The sequence below is a fragment of the Gymnogyps californianus genome, chromosome 6, assembly GCF_018139145.2.
Source record: "Gymnogyps californianus isolate 813 chromosome 6, ASM1813914v2, whole genome shotgun sequence".
Classification (NCBI taxonomy): Eukaryota; Metazoa; Chordata; class Aves; order Accipitriformes; family Cathartidae; genus Gymnogyps; species Gymnogyps californianus.
Window position 1 is genome coordinate 30943262 of NC_059476.1, and position 23804 is coordinate 30967065.

General features: G+C 40.9%; 1 protein-coding gene across 1 annotated transcript in view; it reads left to right on the forward strand.

Annotated features, from left to right (window-relative positions):
* The window catches only part of CHAT (choline O-acetyltransferase), a 29724-nt gene continuing 5920 nt past the window's right edge, over positions 1-23804 (forward strand). Inside the window, exons 1-11 of the mRNA XM_050899318.1 lie at positions 1-63; positions 2183-2374; positions 4580-4698; positions 6139-6192; positions 9567-9747; positions 10742-10919; positions 16041-16210; positions 18274-18374; positions 18574-18702; positions 19861-19983; positions 21504-21645. Coding sequence (XP_050755275.1) covers positions 1-63; positions 2183-2374; positions 4580-4698; positions 6139-6192; positions 9567-9747; positions 10742-10919; positions 16041-16210; positions 18274-18374; positions 18574-18702; positions 19861-19983; positions 21504-21645 — 1452 coding nt within the window. The remainder of the gene's footprint in view (positions 64-2182; positions 2375-4579; positions 4699-6138; positions 6193-9566; positions 9748-10741; positions 10920-16040; positions 16211-18273; positions 18375-18573; positions 18703-19860; positions 19984-21503; positions 21646-23804) is intronic.

A 23804-nucleotide genomic window follows, 5' to 3' on the forward strand; every position in this document is an offset into this window, starting at 1 on the left:
ATGCCTGTCCTAGAAAAAAACATGCAGAAGAAAGAGAAAGATACATGCAGTAAAGATGAGACAGTAAGTGACTGTTTCCAGGAAAACAAAAAGAAAAAAAGAACAAAAAAGGTTGAAGATAGATGACTTAACAGCTTTTAATGCTGTAAATTAATGTGAATTAATACAGTAATTGTAAACCAAGCTCTGTTCCAGAGCTGATTTCTTCATTTCAGGGAACACTAGTGATCCTGCAGCAGTTTATAATCAGGAACTTTGATCTAACATTAGTGCTTCTCATATCCAAATACACTCTTCCTCCCAACATCCTGTGAAGAATTCCAGTAAGTGAAATATTTTTACACAACAGCAGATGCATTACTACACAGTCAGAGATGGCACGTAATTATTTCTTAATAGTACAGAACTATCAAATTATCACATATGATTCATTTTCAAGCTGGTTTAAAAGATGCCAGATGTGTATGCCTGTAAGTAGTCAACCCCTTGGGTTTAAAGCTTTTTTCCTAAGCAGAGTCATGAACTGTGCAGTAACCTTACCCAGAAAGACAGGGCCAAAGCCAGGTATCAAAAAGAAATACTATTTGGCACATCTATTTCCACTGACCAAGAAATCAATGACAGAAGAGAGATGCCCTGACTTAGCACAGCCTGAAACTGTAGAATTACCATTCTTTTATTTCTGAGATCCAGGGTGCATTACAGGCTAAACTGGATTTGCATTTCCATTAATAACAGGTAATCCTATGACACTTTTTATGAGTGTCTGAAATCTATGGTTTCTAGATAGGGAAACATAATGCAGCACTGACTTTTCTGTGGATGTCAAAAGGCAGACCTGGTATTTGAGCTCAGAGGACACCCACTCCCTGCCTTCTGTTCAGAGCACTTCCGCCACCCCCTCCCTCCCTGCATGCACTAGCAAAGGAGTTTGCAGCTAGCCTTGCTCTGAGCAGCAGGTGGGACTGCTGACGTCCCTTCCAACTGCCAGACGTCTCTTCCAACCAAAATCACGCTATGGTCCTGCAATCCTGTGAAAATGAGTGTCTATTACGTCAAGAGCTAGTAAAAAAATCTGAACTTTACCTGCTTTAGGAGACAGGCAAACATCAAATTAGAGAAATAAACCCTCCAAAAGTTTATGGTCTACGCTAATCACTAATGGACAAGCACAGCTGAATTAGCTGACCGTTTCTCAACTGGGAGACACATCCACCTCCCTGAGGAACCATGCTTAGAGCATCACAGCCTCTTGCAATTTCCCAGTCTTTCATGGATTACCTCCTTGCTTGATTCTCCCACTGCCCCCATAATTCCTCTGGCTTTTAAATGACTAATTACACTTCACTTGGTTAATTCTACATTAAAAAAACAAAGGAAGCTTAATTGCATGGACAGCATGAGATTGTTTTCTTCCCAGATACTATTGGTTTCCTGCTCCAAAGAGGATAAGGATAAAGAAAATATAAACAGAAATGTTTTATCAAGCCTTCTAGGAGGGTTCCAGACTGGCCGACAGCAGAGGTTTGGCAGGATAAAACACAGGTTTATTGAGGATTGTATGTAGTCAGTGCTAATAAACAGGTAGACCTGCACATTTTCTATTTCTGCAATTTTATAACCAGTCCTATTACCAATCAGACAAGTATTAACCCATGGTTTTACTGATCACAAGCTAAATGCACTTCTTTACTAATGAAATACCTTCTCTTAATGCATTATTTTATTATGCTCTAACGTATTTGAAGATTTCCTAGAGTCTAGCTCAGACTATATGCTTGCATCATGCCTATTTGCCTGTTTGTCCTAGGATTTCTAGAATTTTTACCAAGGAATAGTCTCCTGTTTTCCACTAGTTTCCTGGCCTATCCATTTGAAATCCTCACTGGCCAAAGGCCTACAAATAGAGCTACTAGAGAGGTACCACCACTTCAGTATTGCATACAACTGCATACTATGTCCTAAAATCCAGGCACTTTAAGACCTAATGAAACTCCCCTGAAGTCACACAATTACATTTGCAGTAATCGGGCATCTCAACTGCTAAAACAGAACAAGTGGATTAAAAAAGGGATGCAATATATTAATCAGCAACAAAAGACAAAAAGGAAAAGAAAAAAAAAGAGGACAGTTTGGGAACAAGTAGAATTACTTGCTAATCTCTTTTTTTTTTTATGATTAGGCAGTGCCAAAACTTCCAGTCCCACCACTGCAACAGACCTTACGCATGTACCTACAGTGCATGAAACACTTGGTGCCAGAGGAGCAATTTAGAAAGACCAAGGTCATTGTGGAGCAGTTTGGAATTGCAGGAGGCCTGGGGGAATCCTTGCAGCAAATCCTTGAGGAAAGAAGGGAAAAGACAACGAACTGGGTAAGCAAATGCAGATGAGAAAAATAATTGCTGTGTTGGATGATGCTCATTTACAAACTCTTTGTGATGTTCTGTATGTGATCACTGCTTTTTTTCAGTGGGTCCATGCAAACAGGGGTCACATCAGATTCTACCAAAGGGAATGAATATTTCAGACATATTAGGCTAGAATTTTCAAACAATGTCAAAATCCATGTCATTATTATGTTTTCAGATCAACAGTTTGTTGACATAAATGAGGGAATTCATGCACCTCCGGTGCATGCATGCAGGTGTCAGCTCTACCTGTAGGAAGCACTACATTACATCCTTTTTGGATGTAATTTCTTCCTTTCCCTTTAATAACAGGATTTAGAGTTTTTCTTAAAATGAAAAATGCTTTCTGATAGGGCTATAAAACGTGCCTTGCATACCCATCTAGCCAAAGCTCTGATCCAGTCAAATTATTCTGGAATGGAATACTTTAGCATAGGAATTACTCTTTTTAAATTAAACTATTATTTGCCATTCATTGTCACACCATACCAATGTAGTTACCCCGAAGTATTTACTTTGCCGAATATACACACGTATGTATACATATGTATATCTATCACATAGACCATGTGAGACCTCGGCCTTTAAAAAAGTCCAGCCTTCTGCTTCCCAAGACAGGAAAATTAAATAAGCTGTAGATAAAATAGATTTTATCATTACACAAAGTCACAGTTCATCCTGCCTGCATTAACCATGTTAGAATATGGCAGATGAAAACTAGAAACACTGGTTTTATTGAAGTCCTTCCATCCCAGCAAGGAAGAGAGTCACTGAATGGTTTCATGGATTCAGTGAAATCCTGCAGGCTTGCTACTGATGTCAGTGAAGTGTGGTTCTCCCTTAACTTTTCAGTTGTGTGACCCGCAAAAAAACTCCATCAAATTGCTGCTATAGTCAGAAAAAAAAGGCTACGGTACTGGCAGTGCTTTTATTTTAAAAGCAGTGCTTAATTTCTGAACTACTTGTTGCCACAGTCTGAGGGCTCCACTAAATGCTGCCCAATCTTGTTTTGTTATTCTGAGCATAGAACTTCATGTTTTTGGTGGCTAAATTAACCATTGCTTAAATAGTGTTCCTGATAACAAATAGTGTTCCAGGAGACAACCGTTCATTTAACCACTTACAGCATGAAAATTACAGAGGCAGGATGCATAAGCGTTTTCTGAAACATCTCAACTTTAAATACTGGTTATCAAAATGAAATACCTGATTCTTAAGATAAACTAGAAATGTTTTTATTTGGAATTTGACTTGCCAGGAGTACAGCTCTAGCCTGTTCTCTTGAAGACTCCAGAGACTGTGGGGGAAGCATCTGTTCTAACAGCAATGAAATATCTCAGAGGAAAACTTTTTCAACTGATGCATGCATTCATAATTATTTTTGCATAATTTCATTGTTGTTTATAGTTACTATATGCAAAGCATGCCCGCTAAACTCAGAAAGACCATTTGATCTTTTTATGAAAGCCTCCATTTTCGAAATAATGATTCTTCAAGCTCTGCTCAGACATAAAGGAATGCCGTTACAATACGTCTGTGTTTGCAATAAAAATGGTTAGAAATTTAATATGTGTGTCTGTCTGGGTCAAGCATCAGTAATCTGCATTTGTGTCAGTGGACACAGAGGGAATTCTCCAGGGGCCCTATCCACATGCCACTATCTGCAGGACCGAACCATTAGGCTTGGAAAATTCTTTTCCCACTCTGTCTTGCTACAGGACAGTATCTGATGGCTAACAACAGAGCATCTTGGCATCACTGACAAATATCTGAAGCCCCCTGAGGAAAGCCATCACTAGTAAAATTCTGTCCGCCTCTTAAATATATCCCAGTCACTATTCAAGAGTCAGCAGTTAGCATGTTGTACTCAAACATTTTTTTGTTGTAGAGAGAAGCAAACAACAAAATACCCAAACCACCACAACATGGAGCTTGTTTACTTTTTAATGGAACACACTGTAAATTGCCATTGATTGAAAAATAGGATTATGGAATTGCGGCTGATTTCAGCTGAGCTGAGGTCACAGAGCCCAGACTGAAAATGCTCAGCGGCTCCATTAATCAAAGCCCCTGCCTGACACCAGGAGCACCAAGCACTCTCCCCTCACCCCCAGACTGCCTTTCTGCATGTTGTTTATAGCTTTAAGATTTCATGTCCCCTTCCTTCAGGTGTTTAACTACTGGCTGGATGACATGTACCTCAACAACCGGCTAGCTCTTCCAGTCAATTCCAGCCCAGCAATTATCTTTGCTCGTCAGTATTTCAAGGATGTAAATGACCAGCTGAGGTAATGTACTACAACTTTGCAGCTTTTGCTAAATGAAAGAATATTTTAAATTTACTGCTTTTGCAAAAAGACAATCAACTTTCATTAAAAAATAAGAGCTGTAACCATTAAATGATTTCCTACTAGGCCTGCTGACTGAGGGCAGCGTTTCTGGAGTTACTCATACTGATATTCAGAAATGAAAGTGTCATTACTATTACATTTATTGCATTAAAAAAATGCCATGGGATTTATAATTTTTAAAGGAATATTTGCAAAGCTTTTCATTGTATAATTCAAGTAAACCATTTTGTGATGGAAAAAAGAAATACTAATTTCTGACACATTGTTTAAAGAAAAACAATCTTTAACATGCCATCACTATGACTTGTATCCACCCCGCGAACTGAAAAGGCCATGCTGGCATTAAATTGGCCCTCTCAGGTGCCCAAAAGGCACCAAAAACACAGGGGATCTAAGAATAAGAATTCAGAAATCATTCCTCCCCAAGAACACTGTTTCCTTCAGGCCCATCCTTCCCAGCCCTGAACTGACCTTTCTCCTTTGAGCTGTTGTGGGCAATTACAATCATTTAAAAAGTGAAAAGGTAAACGAGCAGCCAAGCATAGAACATACCTCTCCAGACACCCTTAAAACAGGATTCCGTTCTTCAGCCTTTGCCAAAACATTTTCTCCTTTTAAAACAGTAAACCAGATCAAATCTACCTTCATATAGTGCAATTTTCCTCTTTGCTTTTAGCACTCTCTAGCTGCTCATTACTGAAAGAATTAATTGCATGTGAATTTATGCTATTATAAAACAGTCAGAACCTTGAAGCCGATATGTGTTATTTTAACATTTTGCATAGACAGCCAATGTATCTTTTTACTTTACTTTAAACATAACTATAAATGTTTCCATTCATTACCCACTAAATTTATTGTGCACACAGCTTTCAAAAAACCTCCACTTTGCATTTTCTAATGCACGTGCTTTAACAAGGAAATATATTTCTCAGAGCCTCCCATTCAGACACAGTGCAAATGGGCAGTGTCAGGAAATAATACACCTGTCCACAGCTCTGCAGAAAGAATATCTGCTTAGGACAGGAAGTACTCTAATAAATTGGACAGCTTATGAGTATTGATATTGAAACCCATGTTCAGGATTCTATTAAATATTCAGCCTCTGCTCCCATTCTCTAAATAAATGCTTTTAGGCTTCCTCTTGTGGTAGTCTGTTTAACCATTTGAAGGGACCATCTCTAGGATTTCATATTTCTCTTGACATTAATTGATTTAGGGTTTGGGTGGGGGTGGAGGGGCTCTTTTTGCCAAGCCAGAAGACCTTCTCTCCTTATGCTGTGTCATCAATCATTCAGGCTCTCCTCTGTCTCTCAGAAACAGCCCAGTGTTGCCGAATGACAAAAGACTGATGTCACTTCTGTCTGCTACTTGCAGGTTTGCCGCCAATCTCATTTCAGGAGTGCAAGACTATAAAGCTTTACTGGACACGTAAGTAGCTTGGAAGGAGAGCTGCTGCTTGAGTATCCGCAGGGCTTCTGATTCAAGAGTGCTCTAACATGCCCAAAGACAGGCTGCATTGCACTTCTCCACCATTTGGAAGGGCTGGGGCTCCAGCATGCTTCAGGGCAAGTGCTTCAGCAATTTTTTATGTGCTTTCTGCTTTATTACTGCAATCTAACAGGTTGGAGAAGGATCCTTTTTGATGTCTGGTAGTCATCACTTTAGCACGTGCAGTGCAGCCCAAATGACACACACTATCTGCCTAACAGCTGTTGGGAACACACCAGGAAGTCTGTGTTCCCCAGACCCAAAGAGCTGCAGCACTGCGGTTACACAGCCTGCACACCTTCCCTGGCACCGGACACCTGCCAGGGTGCTGCACCCCCTCCATGTACTGCACCCTCCATTTAGAACATCAACCCCCCCACCGCCTCCCTCCCCACAAAAAAGAAATAACACATCCCACCAGGAGTAGGAAGCCTCATCAAAGACAGGCTGGTTCAGTGGCTAGTAAAAATAAGAAGTTACTTATGCCATTGTTACTTTCTGTATATAAACACGGGGGAAATCCATGATTCTTTAAGTCATGTGTGAGGTAGCTCATAACAGCATTTTACATAGCACTTCCTAACCTCACCTAGTATGTTCCAAGTTTACTGCTGAAATCATTGCTACCCGAAGAATAGAAACAGTGGAGAGCCAAGCACAATGGACACAGCACCATAGTGCAGAAGGGGTCATTTTCCTGTCTGGAAATACAAGAGGCCTATGTGATACGCTTTAACCAACATTTATTTGGATGAGGAAGGCAAAGTCCATATTCAAACAACAAAGTCCCTATCATCTATGAATTAGACAAAAGAGAGAGGAAGAGGCTGTTTGATTTTTCACTTCACAAGTCTGACAGCTACTCAGAAAGTTTAGAAGAGGTACTTATTTAAGAACACGTGCCTTTGTCCAAGATATGCCATGCAATTGCATGCACCAGCACTGACGTGCTGTGAAGTACTACTGCATACTAATGTAGTTCGTTGCATCTTTATATGACAGCATCTGAGATGAGATAAAGAAACCACATTGCTCAAACAAAGGATATCTTAAATTCTTATTATTTTGACCTCGCTACTCTGGATCCAAGGACTCCTGTGATCAGATTTGCTTGCCTTAAATCAATCATTTAAATCCTCACTACTGTGTCCTCATATTGTTATTACTGTTTGCTTATCACCCCTGCTGTATAATTATGAGGACACCATAATTGTACCATTTTCAGTTCCTTGTTGCTGTTAAGGACTTCTACCAGTGAGTGTACTGCTAGCTTCTCTTGGATCATCCCACATGCAGACGCACAATATTCCAGCCCAAACCCAGGCATTTAGTTTTAACTGTGCAGATATTTCATGCAGTTGCCAGGACTAAATATTTCAAATAAAGCCTAACTTGCTCACATAAAAGAGTTATAAGATCTACACAGACATCTCCTAAATCAGTACAAGATTTTCTGGTGCCATCAGTCAGAGTTAATAACCCCTTTCTTAACTGCTATAATTACAGATTGTCTTATCTAAATCTACCATGCTATTCCACCATTTTCGATCATCATAGATGTACTTTAAAACTCTGTTAAATATAAGAGGAATTTTGCATTATGCAAAATGTGGGAGAAGGAGAACACTAATAACCCTGTTTTGCTGAGAAGGAACAAAAAAAATTAAGCACCTGTACAAGGAAATAAGTGATACAGAGAGTTTGAGAGCCAGGAACTAAATTGAATATCCCTGGTTTAGAACTGCAACAGTTCTAAAGAGACAGTTAAACAAGATAAACTAGCATAAAACGTTACCCTGTATCAGCTGTATGACAGTAACCCTCCTTGTGTGCTTCTTTGCCCCTGGCCCTCTGTTGTGGTTTAACCCCAGCCAGCAGCTAAGCACCACACAACCGCTCCCTCACTCCCCCCCGCCCCACTCCCAGTGGAATGGGGAGGAGAATCGGGAAAGAAGGTAAAACTCGTGGGTTGAGAAAAGAACAGTTTAATAACTAAAGTAAAACATAATACTAACAATAATAATAATGAAACATAATAATAATAATAATAATAATAATAATAATGATGATGAAAAGGAATATAACAAACCAAAAAAAAAAGAAGAGGGGAGAAAAAGGCGGGGGGGGGGGAAACAAACCAAAAAAACCCCAGTGATGCACAACGCAATTGCTCACCACCCGCTGATCGATGCCAGAGCCGCGATCCGCCCCTCCCGGCCAACTGCCCCTTGTTTATATACTGGGCATGACGTTCCATGGTATGGAATATCCCTTTGGCTAGTTGGGGTCAGCTGCCCCGGCCATGCTCCCTCCCAGCTTCTTGCACACCTGCTTGCTGGCAGAGCATGGGAAACTGAAAAGTCCTTGACTTAGGATAAGCGCTACTCAGCAACAACTAAAACATCAGTGTGTTATCAACATTATTCTCACACTAAATCCAAAACACAGCACTGTACCAGCTACTAAGAAGAGAGTTAACTGTCTCAGCCGAAACCAGGACACCCTCTCTGGCAGGCTGGAAGCTTAGTCCTCTTTTGCTGAGGGAAAACCTCTGCACCACAAGATCTTCTTCCTCCTGTGGTCTCTGCAGCCTCTCCCGAGCCACAGCACCATTATTTCCTGCTGCAGTGTCAGTGGGATATTTTACAATCCATAATCATAATTGTGATAACTGCTTTTTTTTTCTGGCCACTAAAGGAGCCTTTTAGGAGGTGTTGTTTTTACATGCCTTCCAATAAAAAGGGAATAGCTTTTCAGCACTTATTCCCCCATAGGTCTAAGTAAGGAGTAGCACATAAGCGAGGCTCTGTGGAAAACAGAAATGCCCTCTGTATTGCCCTAGTCATTCCTGTTCATCAGGCAAGGCCCTCTCACACACTCTGTAACCACTCTGCACAGTACAGGGCCACTGTGATTTGCAGTGAATTTCATCAGTACTTTTCTTCAAGGTGCTATGTCTTTTCCAGCTGTTCTGCTGACTTCCATCCTGCCAAGTTTCCGGGGTCCCATCTAGGCAGGTTTCCCACGCACATTGCAAAGCTGCTTGTGACCTGCTATTCTTTCCATTTCCACTAGATGATAATGCAATTGCTTAATGAATATGCATGAAGCTGCCAGGAATGACGTATTTAACTTTGGTATGGGAATTCATCTATTTCCCTTATACTGTAATCTCGTTTTATTATTCAATTTGTGTTATACCTGATCTAATTGTAACAGAACAAAGGACAGATTAGATTTCTTTTCCTTTCTGTCTCTCTCCCCTCTCTCCCCTCTTTTCCTCTGGCTTTGTTTTCCTCCTTCTCTCTCTCCAGCCATGCTTTACCTGTTGATTTTGCTCGTGGACAGCTGTCTGGTCATCCTCTCTGTATGAAGCAATACTATGGACTCTTTTCTTCCTATCGTCTTCCAGGACATACCAAAGATACCCTCGTGGCCCAGAAAAGCAGTGTAATGCCAGAACCAGAGCACATCATTGTTGCTTGTAACAATCAGGTAAATGAGGGTTCTTTTTTTATACCTTTCTATATTTCTTAGTTTGCTTAAATTCACTCAAGAAGAGCCTAATCTAGTCACTGTTCAGAAACACAATTAGTGTGCTACATATGAGCTCTCTTCTTACCAAGCATTTGCTGTCAGTATTTCCAAAAGATGCTTCTCCAGCATTTTTGTCCTTAGCCCACATTATGTTCCAAATACAGTGATGCAGAAAGGAGAAATGTGGCAGAATTCATCTGCTTTCTCATTCAAACAAAAATGTTTATTAAACAGAGATGAAACCACAGAGGAAAAAAAACTTATTAGAGTGCATTTGCTGGAAATGCTTTTCTCTTGACAGTCAAGTATTGGCACACAACGCATGGCGTATATACCACCATCCCATGCAGGGGGGCCTAAGCTATGCCTGAAGAAGTTAGCACAGGTGCAGGCAGAAATGCAGAAGCGTTAGAGTGAATCTGCCCCAACCAACAAATGCCGTCGAGCAGCAGAATATATTGGCTGGGCAGAGTACCTTATAGCCCAGCTTGACTATTTCTAGTACTGGAGCTGTGCCTGCAGGCCCCCTTGGAATGAAGGGGTAGATCCCAGTGGTCCCTTTTCCAGGAAGTCCTGTTCTTCACCTCAATGGGAAGTTCTCTAGATTCTCTAGGTTATTTTTAAACAAATACCACCATGGAAATTATTTACATACTTCCTGATTTTATCTCTTCAGGGTTTTTTTAAGCTTATTCAAATAATGTATGTTTTATGTGAGCCCAACACACAATATAAGTCCCCTATAGCAACTAGCATTACACTGGTGTAAAAACACGGGAGGGGTGAGCCCTGGGCCAGTCCCCAGTGTTTTTGTGCTCCATTGCCCACAGGCCTGGCTCTCCAGGCAGGACTTCAGTGTCTCAACACCCACCCAGGCGAAAGCAAAATGTTGGACCAGTAAGGGTCCAACCCATCTGTGACGGTTCTTCTGACTTCTGTCATTTTTTTGCAGTTTTTTGTTTTGGATGTTGTCATAAATTTCCGTCGTCTCAGTGAGGGAGATCTTTTCACTCAGTTACGAAAGATAGCCAAAATGGCAGAGAATGAAGAGGAAATGCTGCCTCCAATTGGCCTGCTGACAACAGACGGAAGAACAGAGTGGGCAGAGGCCAGGACGATCCTTATGAAAGGTTAGCAGCAGCAATCCCAGCTTTCTCTTCTTCATCATCTTCCTCCTCTTCCTCCTCACCATCATTGCCTTTCTTTGCTGGGAGTGAACATTACAGCAAATAAGGACTGAATGTGCAAACTCACTGCTGAATTTTTCTAGCTGGAGGAAACTCAATACCTGTAAGTGTTCAGATATATGTTACCAGGGAAGCAGCAGATATGGTTTGACCCTTTGGCTGTGTATGTTTAAGTGTTACACCATGTAAATAGCTCTCACTCCATTCTCTGTTTTTCATCACATAAATTACATTACATCAGATTTTGTGATTTGTCTCTTTCTTCAAATCCATTTTGTACCAATAGGAATGATGTAGCCTCTCAGCTTTTGGCAACTATTAGACATTTTTTGTCTCATCTAACAAAGGCATCTACAAGTTAAACACCTACTGAATCTAGCTGTGTACTCTCTCTAGTCAATGGAGAAAAATAGAAAGTATCATCAGGGCTGATTCATCCAAATCTTAACTAAGTATCTAGGAAAAGTGACACCAATTATTATCTGGGGATACTTCTCTCTTCCAACAACAGGCAGCATTTAGCTGTCTTGGATTTTGGACTCGAATGCCTGACTTCTTTGAAACAGATGCAAATAAAGGGTGGGATTAGTCACGTCTATCACTTCACACCTTATATATTTTACCCTGAAGCTAAGTGATGTAAACGCCTTCTTTTTGCCGTTTTAGATGAATTAGGGGTTCATTTAGACCCCCTGAAAAAAATGTTAACTTATCTCTTTATCCCCAGTTCAGCAATGCTACAGAAAATATTGCTGTTTTACCAATGCTCTGGAATATACCAGAGTTGCCAATAGTCTCAAAATGTGTTTACGATCCCAAGGAAGATCTTCCTTTTTCTTATTCAAGTTTATGTGTGCTTATAATAACTTTATATAGATACACACACACACGTAGAGTCCTGGCCATTATTACAGCATTATTACATGGTACCAGTCTCATCTTCAGGCTTTCCCCTCCCCTCCCTGTCTTTTCTTTTTAAAGCAGGAGGAAAAAAGATTCCTTAGTGTCGTGGTTTAACCCCAGCCAGCAACTAAGCACCATGCAGCCGCTCACTCACTCACCCTGCCCTCTCCCCAGTGGGATGGGGATGAGAATCAAAAACACGTAAAACTCGTGGGCTGAGATAAGAACAGTTTAATAATTGAAATAAAAAATAAAATATAATAATAACAAAAAGGAAGATAGCAAAAAGAGAGTGAAATATAACCCAAGAAAGACAAGTGATGCACAATGCAATTGCTCACCACCTGCTGACTGATGCCCAGTCAGTTCCCAAGCAGCGATCCGCCTTTCCCAGCCAACTCCCCCCAGTTTATATACTGCACGTGACATCATATGGTATGGAATATTGCTTTGGCCATTTTGGGTCAGCTGTCCCGGCTGTGTCCCCTCCCAACTTCTTGTGCCCCTCCGGCCTTCTTGCTGGCTGGGCATGAGAAGCTGAAAAATCCTTGGCTTAGTATAAGCACTACTTAGCAACAGCTAAAAACATCAGTGTGTTATCAACATTATTCTCATACTAAATCCAAACCACAACATTATACCAGCTGCTAGGAAGAAAATTAACTCTATCCCAGCTGAAACCAGGACACTTAGTTTAATGAAAACTGAGATAACACCTAATAATTTCTTTTCATGCCACGCTTTTGAGTAAAACAGTGAATACCTTGAAACCTGCAGCAAACCCATCTTTGTAAACCTACATTATCCTAAAGAAAAAAAGACAAATCAACAAAAACTAGCAGAACCATCTCTATAGTGTTTTTGGATTGCCTAGCATTTGCCGAAATACTCATTTTAATGAGGAAGCAAACCAACTCAGTTATGCAGCTAAAAGAAACAGATTCTGCACTAGCAAATAGCACAGCATCGTGATGTGAGCCTTCTCTAATCTAAGCAGGAATCCCATCCTAGACCACTCGTATTAGCACAGCTCCTCTACAGTATAATGCATTGCTGTTACACACGGATACATGATTATTAACAGCCCTTTTTTCTTTCTTATCTGTGGTGAAATGTTCATGCAACAATAACTAACAGAGGAAGAGAAAAGCCTCTAGTGAAGCAGTGTGAGATGGAAGGGGTCACTCCACAATTGTTCTGTACTGGGCAGGGAGAGGATGCTTCAGGACGGAGAAGACCTATACAGCGTTTTGCAGAGGTTATGAAGGAGATATATACATGGGCTTGCATACACCTGCAAGTAGAGGATAGGTCTTCTAGGTGAGAAAATTTCAAAGAAATTGTAATAAACCCAGGCCTCACTGATCTATAAACACATTCAGTATTTTAACTGCATTCAGGCTGCAGAACTAACTCACTCTCCTACAGGAGAAGTGAATTCTTACTGCTATAGGGGCTGCTGTCCTATGCATACTATATCTGAATTTGACTAAGAATTGTCTTCTCATATTTTCCTTTTTAAAACAAAAAACAAAAACCCCAACTAACCAAAAGCTGACTGGCCAATTCAATGCAATTGTGTGCATTAGAAAGGAAGAAGGACAAGAAATGTCTTGCATGGCTTTAGGCTTGTTCTCATACTTCTCTGTTTCAGCTCTTTCTGGAAATATTTATTTTCCATCCCAAGTCATGGTTCACGAGTTCTTGTGCAGTTCATTGCGTGCTTTACATGATAACTTTTTCAGTGTTTGATCAGCTCTCTGGACATGTCTCTTTCTTTCTGTAAGGGCATCTTTTCCCTACTTTTCTGTTTCTAGCAGAGCTTAATTTTATTCACTCTAATACCTAGAATCAAGATACCCTGAAGCCATATGTCAGAATAAGGGCTTCATATCTGTCAAAGATGTGTGGGCAGCAGCCACAATGAAATATATATAAACCTATCAGAAAACATAAAGCAGAATGCTGAGCAAGCTGTGAGCAGTTTGTAAATCACTATCCAGTTTTTCCTTGAAGGTGCCTGTCCGCAGATACCAGCAGCTCATGTATACAGGGCAACTTCCACTCACAAGGATCTTTTCAGCATTTGTGTTGATGTACCCAGACCATCAATGGAATAAATACCACAATTACACGCAGCCCTGCAAGTGTCAGATACTAGAAGAGCTTTACAGCCAAGAGGACAGGGACATGTCTTCTCCTTTATAAAGCTTCTGAATGCTTTTGAAGACAATTCATAGGGACATCAGTGTTTCACATGTTGTAGGGCAGCACAGATCACTGGCAGAAACCTCAACCTATCTGCATGCCCCATCAAGTACAATCTCTGGGCTCAAGTCTTTGTAGGAGCTGGCAGGAACACCAGGTGCCTTCCCTAGGACTCTGCTTCTGTGGGCAAGGGAAGACAACACACTATGCACTCCACCAGGTCCCCACGCAGCCTGCAAGAAGTCAGGCTGGCCACCCCTGTCACTCAGGCCCATGGCTGACAACTCTCCCTCGCAGGAGCCACCAGAGAGCAACAGACAGTACCTTACCATAACCTGCAAGAGGCCACAGCTCCCCCTCTTCCTTCTCAGCCACTGCTATCACTTGACTCTCCTTCTCTTGACACCTTTTTTATTTCTTGAATATTTGTGCTCTTTTTGACTACACAGCATCTGGAGAATGAACCTGGATGATCACAAGCATCTGCTTTTTTTCTAGCACCTCACTAACCTATGTTACTCATTTTGGGAAGGTACATTTTTTCTTACTTTGAAAAATGCTGTTCTTTCAGAGGATCAAGCTACTTTTCATATTTGCAAACATTAAAAAAATGCATATTTTGAACTGGCTCCATATTTCAAATGCAAATCTGAATTGTTTAATTTTAAATATTTTTCCCATTCTTTCAGCTAAAATCATCTCCTGAATTGAGCAATTTGTTGAACTTAGCACAGACTTGCAAGAAGTTTTGATCAATCTGAATTCATACCTTTAGTTAAGAACATTCTGAAACAAAAACATTTTCACCAAAATCTAGCAAAAACAGCAGATGAAAGCTGATCTGTTAAGAATGGAAGGAATTTTAAGTTGATGTTTGAAAGCCCTTTTTCTTTTGATCTTATTAACAACCATTTAAGAGCAATTAATGATGTTATATGCTTTTGAATAAAACAAGTTCTTGTTATAGGTTCCACACTTTCATCCTTTCAGTTAAGAGCTGTATTAAGTGCTCACAATTCAATATTTCCTATGCCTCAAACTGGCCCTCAGAAGCAAACAAACCTTTACCTTCATACTATTTCTGAGTTAAAGAAACTGAGAAAAAAAACCCACATAAATACACCATAAATAAGGAGGAAAGTGCTGAGGACAACATAAAAATAGCCTTTGTAGTCCACCTGTAGAAGCAAGAGTGACAGGATAGGGAAAAGAAACAGAGAAAGAGAGCCAGAAAAAGCACATTTTATTCAGCAGTACACTAGTGATAGGAGGGAAGTGGAATGTGGCAACCCATGGTTTTGGCAATACCATGTTCAAAAACTAAACCTCACGACCTCATCCACAGATGTTTCCTCATGTGATGTAGGCAATATACCGAGTCCAGGGCTTATTTCTCTAAAGTACAAGAAATGACCAGGGACAGGAGAGAGAAGAGGGTTTTAATACAAGAACACAAAACCAACATGGGCCCTGCTGTTTCTTGTCCAGAAAAGGGTTTTAATGGGAGATCAGCACAAAACCGGTATAGGCCCTGCTATAGAGCAGAATACTGCAACACTGCAGCAATAGCGTGAGCTCTGAAATTCTCTATTTTCCACCTGTCCTCTCTGTAACTGTTACATATAAAATAAGTAAGCATTGCTGGCTTTAAGAGTAAAATAGATTTATTTTGTAATATAATTACTTCAGGAAATGAAAGGCAGAAAAAGAAAGTGGATATTATTGAATCATATGAAAGATACACAGAGATATTGCAAAAGTTAACACATGAATGAATGCCTTGGTGTGACGTTTCCTTGCACCAAGATGTTCTGCTGTTGAGAGAGCTCTGCAGACACCAGCTCATTGCAGTGTCAGGGTCAGATCTTCAGTGCTCTCCAAGGCAGCAGGGTTCCCCAGCCAGTCCTGCACTACAGGTAAGAGGATGTGAACATTTCACTCTTTTATCCCTAGACTCTACTAACCGCGACTCTCTTGACATGATTGAACGGTGCATATGCCTGGTGTGCCTGGACAGCCCAAGCGGGGTGGAACTCAATGATACAAACATGGCATTGCAACTGCTACATGGGGGAGGCTACCATAAAAACGGGGCCAATCGTTGGTATGACAAACCTATGCAGGTAAAAACCTTACAGTACTATGATATTACTTGCACGTGGCAAGGGACTCCAGCTGCCCTTGTGGTAGGGACCACTTAGAATCAAGTGGGAGAAAAAGGGGAAGGTGGTGTTAGCATCTGCCAAGGCAGGGTTGGTGTAAGCAGCGCTGTTCCTTGCAAGGCAGGGGAAGCAGACCTACTGCCTTGCTGGCGGGGGGGGGCCTTCTCCAACACAGGTACGCTTTCACCTTCCCTGAAGTTGCCCTTTGCACTTGAGGTAGACAGATACACAGACATACAGATAGGTAGACATCTGATAAAAAAACCCAAAACAGTATGCATTTAATTACACTCAATCAAATGAAATAAAAATGCTGGACTAGCATCCGAGAACAAAAATTAAAAGCACAATAGCTTTCTCTGTTTTCTCTTCTCATGCATTTTCCTGACGTCCTAGAAATACTACTGCTTATAATTTAGCGTGTGTTTAAGTTAGTAGTAAGTTCTCACTTAACAGACTGTTTACTCATTTAATGACATCCTTGTTGAGGCTTTCCTGGAAGTATTGGTTTCTCCAGCCTTTTTCCCAATCAGATTTTGATTGTCATATTTGAAAGTGTCGCACTGTTATTTTCACATTTTGCAATAGGCCCAGGGTGAAGCAATGTATTAATCTCCAACTGTCAACAATGTTGACACCTCATGAAAAATTGAAAAAACCCTGACTGATACATTGCTTGCGCAATGCTTGTTGCTCTTGCCATATCTAAGAACAGCTACATGAAAAAAGAAAACACTAATTTCACTTGCACTGACTTACTCCAGTGCAAATACATTTCAGTAGTCATTCCTGATTTACGCCACTGCAAATGACTTAGCAGACTCTAGTGCTGTGTTTTTAAAGAACAAACCATTTGTCTTCAGTTAGAATCCTCCGTTATTTGCAGGGCCACTAATTTAGATGCTTCAAGCAGATGAGAATAAACAAGATTTTCTTTTTGTTTACTACCAGAAGGTAGCAGAAAGCAAATAAGTTAGCATAGTATACGGGAGAGCTTCATCTGTCCAGATATATTCAGGCCAGAAGTAGTTCAAAGGCAAAGAGAAATTCTTAGGGAAAAAAGATCCCATTTTCTTTCATGCAAACGCAGATTATGTAGAAAGTCATTCTCACAGTAAGACTTGTTCTTTCTCTCCACATTCTTCTTCAACTTTGCAGTAAGGCATCAGAAAATGTCCACGTAAACTTTTTGCATCACACACACTGTGAAAACCTCATGGGAACCAGGGAGGCAGGATGTGTATGTGTGATACAAATGCGCAGAATGAGCTAAGTGGGAGAAGTCTAGCCAAAAACACTTCAAAAGAAGTGGGGGAAAAAGTCCAGAAAAAGGACAGAAAACATGTGAGACAAGTTGCAGTTTGGTCCTAGACATCTGCTTTTGTTTGAGATGCAGAAGTAACCAACTGCATACGGGTATCACAGAACTACAGTGCAGCAGGTTAAGTGCCACCAGTTATACCATGTGTATGCAATGAAATCAGGAGTGAAGACAAGTAAAAGGGGAATGAAGAAAACACCACAAAAACACATGAAGAGGAAGCAGGACAGTAAAACAAGCTATGAGAAAGCTATCAAATAAGGATGAGCTTGCTCGTTTGATACAATATTTGTAATAAAATGTGATCCTAAGGGACTTCCCAGATACAGAAATTGCATTGCCCCCAAATGTGGAAGGAGAAACCTGGCCTGTCTTTCCAGTGACAGGTTTTCTCTACCATGAAGCAGATGCTAAGTCAAATTTCCAGACTCCAATGGGAAATGCTACAATTTACATTCTCACAGGACTCAGTCCAAAATAGCAACATGAAAGGGATCCAATGCAACGCCATTCACAGGACAAGTCTCCCACAATAAATCTGTAAGTCACCCACTGATCTGTAAGTCAAGGAAGAGCCTGATGTGAGCAATAAGAAAACCACAGGAGAACAACAATATCTTTTGTTAGGTTGCCATCACAGGTAACTTACCCAGAACATGATTTATTCACTATATATCTTGCACTTGTTCTTTTCCTTGCTCAGTTTGTGGTAGGAAGAGATGGAGTCTGCGGTACCGTGTGTGAACATTCCCCTTTTGATGGCATCGTACTGGTGCAGTGCACTGAACACTTGCTCAAGCACATGTGAGTCCCCTTTCAGAATGGGTATTGTACCCACTCCGGCCCCCGGGAAGCCTCTGCCGGTGGCAAATTCCCCCTGGTGCACAGGGCCACTAAGACCCACACAACTGTTGGAAATCAGTCATTTACCTGCTAAAAAAGCAGTATTTAACAATTGGATTATTCCTGTGACCTTAATGACTTTTCTCTCACATACTAACAGGAAAGAAAGCTCCAAGAAATTAGTCCGAGCCGATTCAGTGAGCGAGCTTCCCGCTCCACGGAGACTAAGATGGAAATGTTCCCCTGAAATTCAGGCACATTTGGCATCATCAGCAGAAAAACTCCAAAGGTAGAACAGAGGCCTCATTTTTCTCAACAACGACTGCAGGCTGGGAAAGACCCAGCACATTGTGTGCAGGCATGGGTTTCCTCCTAGAGGGCTCTCCCTGCCCTTCCGCTCCTCCTCATCTTCCCAAGCTGGACATACCTAGCATCTCTTTGCAGGATGGCACCCTTATGGGCTAGAGCTATTTCACTGTATTCAGGAACTGCATTACTATTGTTTTCCTTCCATGTAAATATTAGGAAAGCTAAAGACCACTGGAAAACCAGCTGAGTCCTATTTGCACGGGATGCAAACAGTGCAGGTCCTCTGTTTTTGTGGATGCACTTTATGGGTTTGACCTGACTAAAGTTGAAGCCAGGGCAATGGGGATATGTATATGGGACAGTAGAATACAACTGGTTTGAATAAACAATTTGAATTCAGGAATGTAATTTGTTTACATCCATGTTGCTCCTACAAAGGTTAGTTCTTCTGACTGTGTTTCCAGACCGTAAAAGATTTGCATGATCTTTGGGGGTGGGGATGGCAACGAGAGATTTTTTTTTTTCAAATTATTTCATCTCAACACTCAGACCTGTGATCTCTCTGTAGAGAATTAACACATTGTCTGCATGATCAGCTGTAAGTATGTCCAGCATGATTGCATTAGAGGAGACCTAAAAGTGGCTAGAAGCATACACGAGAGTATGAAAACATTCAGAATGCAGAGTAATTCCTTTTTGTTCTTAAATAAAGGTAGTAGTCCTCTAAATTGAAACTTGCAAGGAGCTTACAGCCTTCATCAGGTTTTAAATCCACCCATTTCTCACACTAGTAAATCTCACAGAAATTTGTCGAGAACAAAGGAGGCCCTGGCTTAGGCTTCAGAAGTGGAAACACTAGGGGTTTTTTTAAAAAAGGTGTTTTACTCAAATGAACAGAATGATCTGAGTGCCACAGCTCATGTTAAGGCTGCAGATAACAAGCCCAGTCTAGGACCTGTATGAATAAAAGTTACTGACTAGGAACAAGTTACCAAAGGCCAGGACTGCCTGCAGAACAGCTCACTCACCTCCGAGTGGGTACAGGCAGGAAATAATCTCTGGGTTTTATTTGCAAATGGAAATGGAACATGAGATTCTTGCATCTCCCCTGCAGTAACTGCCTCTGCTTGTTTTCCAGGATAGTAAAAAATCTGGACTTTATCGCCTACAAGTTTGAGAACTATGGAAAGGAATTTATTAAGAAACAAAAGATTAGCCCAGATGCCTACATTCAAGTAGCACTTCAGCTGGCATTTTACAGGTAAGGTTAATTCAAATCATAGGAACAAGGTAGCACAAGAGGAGATTCACAATTTGTTTTTTATACAGAGGGTCCATTTTTTCCTTAGCACCCAAACAAATGCCTCCTGCATGCAAATGAGTGATCTTGCCTAATTGTAGGTCAGACAAGATAGAAATTGCCACCTGGTTCTGAGACAGAGTACTCGCTTTCCTTCCCTCCCTTTCCCTCTCCTTGCCCTACCTTCCCATCCCCGTGTCCCACAGACGCCATTCCCAGCCAGGACCCTCCCCACAGCTGTCCCTGCGCTTGGCATAGAGAAGAGGGTGAGGAAATGTGGCAGGGAGTGGCAGATAACCCTGCCACCCACAGCAGCAGAAGCAGCTAGGGAGTTCAAGTCCCTGGGGCAGAAACACTCCCTTGGCCACTGCAGGTAGCTTGGGAGGAACCGTGGCAGTAACCCATAGCTCACCACATATGCATCCCTTGCACTGCAGGGCAAAAAGCATTCACAGGGAAAAATACTACAGCAGCATATCAGATCAGAGTTCCTACACAGGATAGTAACTACTGCTGCTTCTTTCTTCACAGGCATCCCAAGATTTGATAATATCCTCTAATTTCCATGGTGTTATCAAAGTTAAAAGCTCCTTTCTGTGTTGTCAGAACAGCTAATGCTCCAGGCTAGGGATCGGTTGCATAGTTTCCTGCAGAACAGTCTATTACACGAATAATTCTTTAACATGTCAAATTAAATCCTGAAGTGGTCTTTACCTAGTCAAAGCCAGAGATGCCTAACATATTTTGCGTACTCCATTAACATCTGTTAAACATCCATTTTGCATATTCCATTAACCAAACTCCAACAATGACCTGGTCCAAGATTTTCATCTGGATCCCAGCCATGATATAAATCCCATGTATGCAACAAAAACCTTAGGGGACAGTTATGTTCTAAGACCTCTGCTTCAACTGGAAGGCACAGTAGGACTCCTGAAGCGAGGAATAGTAGCTATATACCTGGACCCAAATTAAACAATAGTCTTCACACTCTGTTCTATTTGCTATGTGGGTTTTCATTCCAGCTCACAGTCTCAAATAGCACCCTTGTCCCCTTTTAGTTTTCTATTTTTCATTCACACACAGAGTGCATTTTTTCTTGTTTTAAATAAAACATATTTCAAGCCCATAAGTAAATGATTAATTACACAATTATTTTATGATGCAGTACAAATAAAACATTCCTTGAGATCTTTCAGTAAATTTTAGTTTTACTAGCCTTGTTTTTACACAGCAAGTCATTTATTACTGGCAATGCATAACTAAAATGTATACAGCTGTATGCAGCTCCTCATATTAGAAAGGAGTGAGCATCCATCTTTTTTAAGTTTCTTATAGAATTCTATCAACATTAAGATGAATACTATGCAAAAAATAAAATCGTGGCTGTAACAATAAAACGTACCAAGTCTATATTTCTTTTAGTCTTTATGACTCCTTGAAAATAATTATTCTTTGTTTTTCTTACTTCATTCTCTCAGATGCCACAGGAGACTTGTCCCTACCTACGAAAGTGCTTCCATACGCCGATTTGAGGAGGGCAGAGTCGACAATATTAGGTCTGCTACCTTGGAAGCATTTGCTTTTGTAAAAGCAATGACTGACGACAAGACAGGTCTATCGGTATGTTGGTCTGGCTCCCTCTGCCTTCTTTGGCAAAACACTAAGCAAATAATGCATTCATGATCCCCAATCTCTCACTTTTTAACTGTTAACCGAGAACATAAAGGCATAGGGCAGGGTAGCAAGCTTTACAGGATTTTGCTTTTTGTGCAAACCAACCATTAAGCTAAATATAAATATTTTCTTTTTTTTATTTAAGCATCCAAAAGATTCAGAGGTGCCTAAACATGACATTATAAGAAACAAAACATCTGATTTTAGACTTAGTACTGTCTTCTGAATGATCTATCATCAGATCCAAATTCAGCTCCCTGGAGAGATCTAGGCTGAACACGCGAAGTTCAGCATCATTATACTGCCACACCAGGGGAATTGCCTGGCAGGTCCCCTGCAGTAGACAGCTGTGCTGCAGATTGCAATGTGTGAAGTAATATAATTCACATGCTTTGATTTCTGGATAAAGTGGATATGTTCTGGCTGATCTTTTTGGTTTTAAAGGTATGTTTCTACCAAATAGAGTTAGTTTTACAGGATCCTCAAGGGGGCTGAACCTTCATGATGAAAAAACTTCATCAAGCTAATAAAACAACTGTCCAAACTGTCCTGACATCATCCTGCAAAAACAAAAATTAAATTGCCTTTCTTTGAGACACCACCATCTGTTTGCCAGAAGCATGAGTCCTGGACATAGTAGATGGGGATGCAAAGAGGTACAGCTGAGAGAGCTGAGACTATAGCTGCACAAACAGCTTTGTGCACTGTCCCACCCGCCATCCCTGGAGAGCCTCCCTCAATGTCTCTCTGTGTGCCGCTTCCACCCACTGCACTTCACTGCTGTACAAGGAATGTACAAGGTGGCTGTTTAGATGCAAAACACTGCCACAATATAGATTATTTTGCACAGTAAGCCCACTCCAGTGGCAACAGCCCACATGGCTGTTCTTTAGAATCTAGCATAGCATTGCTAGAAGTATTGCCGGGCTGCAGATTAAGTGTAAATTAATGAAATATTGTAAACCAAGCTCTAATGTCCCAGAGGATGAGGAAAATTTGCCCAGAGAAGTGCTCTGTTCCTCCACTGCTTCTTCAATCTCTTTAAGGTTACCATGACCAGAACTTAGCTCATGATGAACAAGAGTCAAATAAGTTCCATGTTAAAATGATAACTCAAAGGAAACCTGAAGTAATTCCCTACGCTGAGTGAGTAATTCAAGGTAGATTGTGACCATACTATTACACATAATAGTGACTACCGTACAGTAGACAAGAAGAGGCTGTTGTTATTTGCTATCAGTGTCCTGTCTGACAACATGGTTCTTAATTGTATTTCCTTAGAAGCTGCTGTCATCTGTGCACACCTTCCCTTCCACACTTGGGTGCTCAGCATACCCCCAGTCCCAACACACATTGCTGCAGGCTGACTGTACTCCTAGGAGGAGCCAGCCTGCTCCTAGCACGCTGTTTTGCCAGATCCTTCTTGCTCCCTTCAACAATCTCTTCCTACCTTCCTTATTCCAACACTGACTGACTTCTGCAGCTCTCCCAAAGCTTCAGCATTTCGCACCATTTTACCACCCAAATCTGAGATTGTGCCCAACTTTCACAGCATCCTAAACTGTACTGCTTCACACGAGCAAGCAGAAGAATGCCATGCATGTCTAGAGTGAGCTCAGTCTCAGCCCCCAAATCTTTACATTGCATGCCTTGGCAGTAGCAAATAGGGAGAATAATGGTTTCATTCCCCCTGAAAAACCTGCAATCATAATGCAAACCAATCCACTGATAGTTTTCCTGGCTTGACCACTGAGAGATGCAAAGGACATTTAAACTGATCTGTGATTGTTCTTTCCCACAAACTTTTAGAAATCTTTGTTTTGACGTGAACATCTTTATCTTTCAGTTCAAAACTATATATATTATTATCACAGAATCATTAGAAACAAAACCCCCTTAACACAACCCTATTCCAAGGTGATTTCTTTAGACCTACAGATTGCCTCTGGATGTGAAGGGGTTAATTCTATTTTTTGGACAAAGAGATGCATCACTTGGTTTAAGTAGCCTTGAACTCCCCAAAATATTGTTTGTTAATGGCCTTTAATCCAAATCAAATTAAAACCAATTTTCTATCTGATGCTAATAAAAATGATCTTCAAACG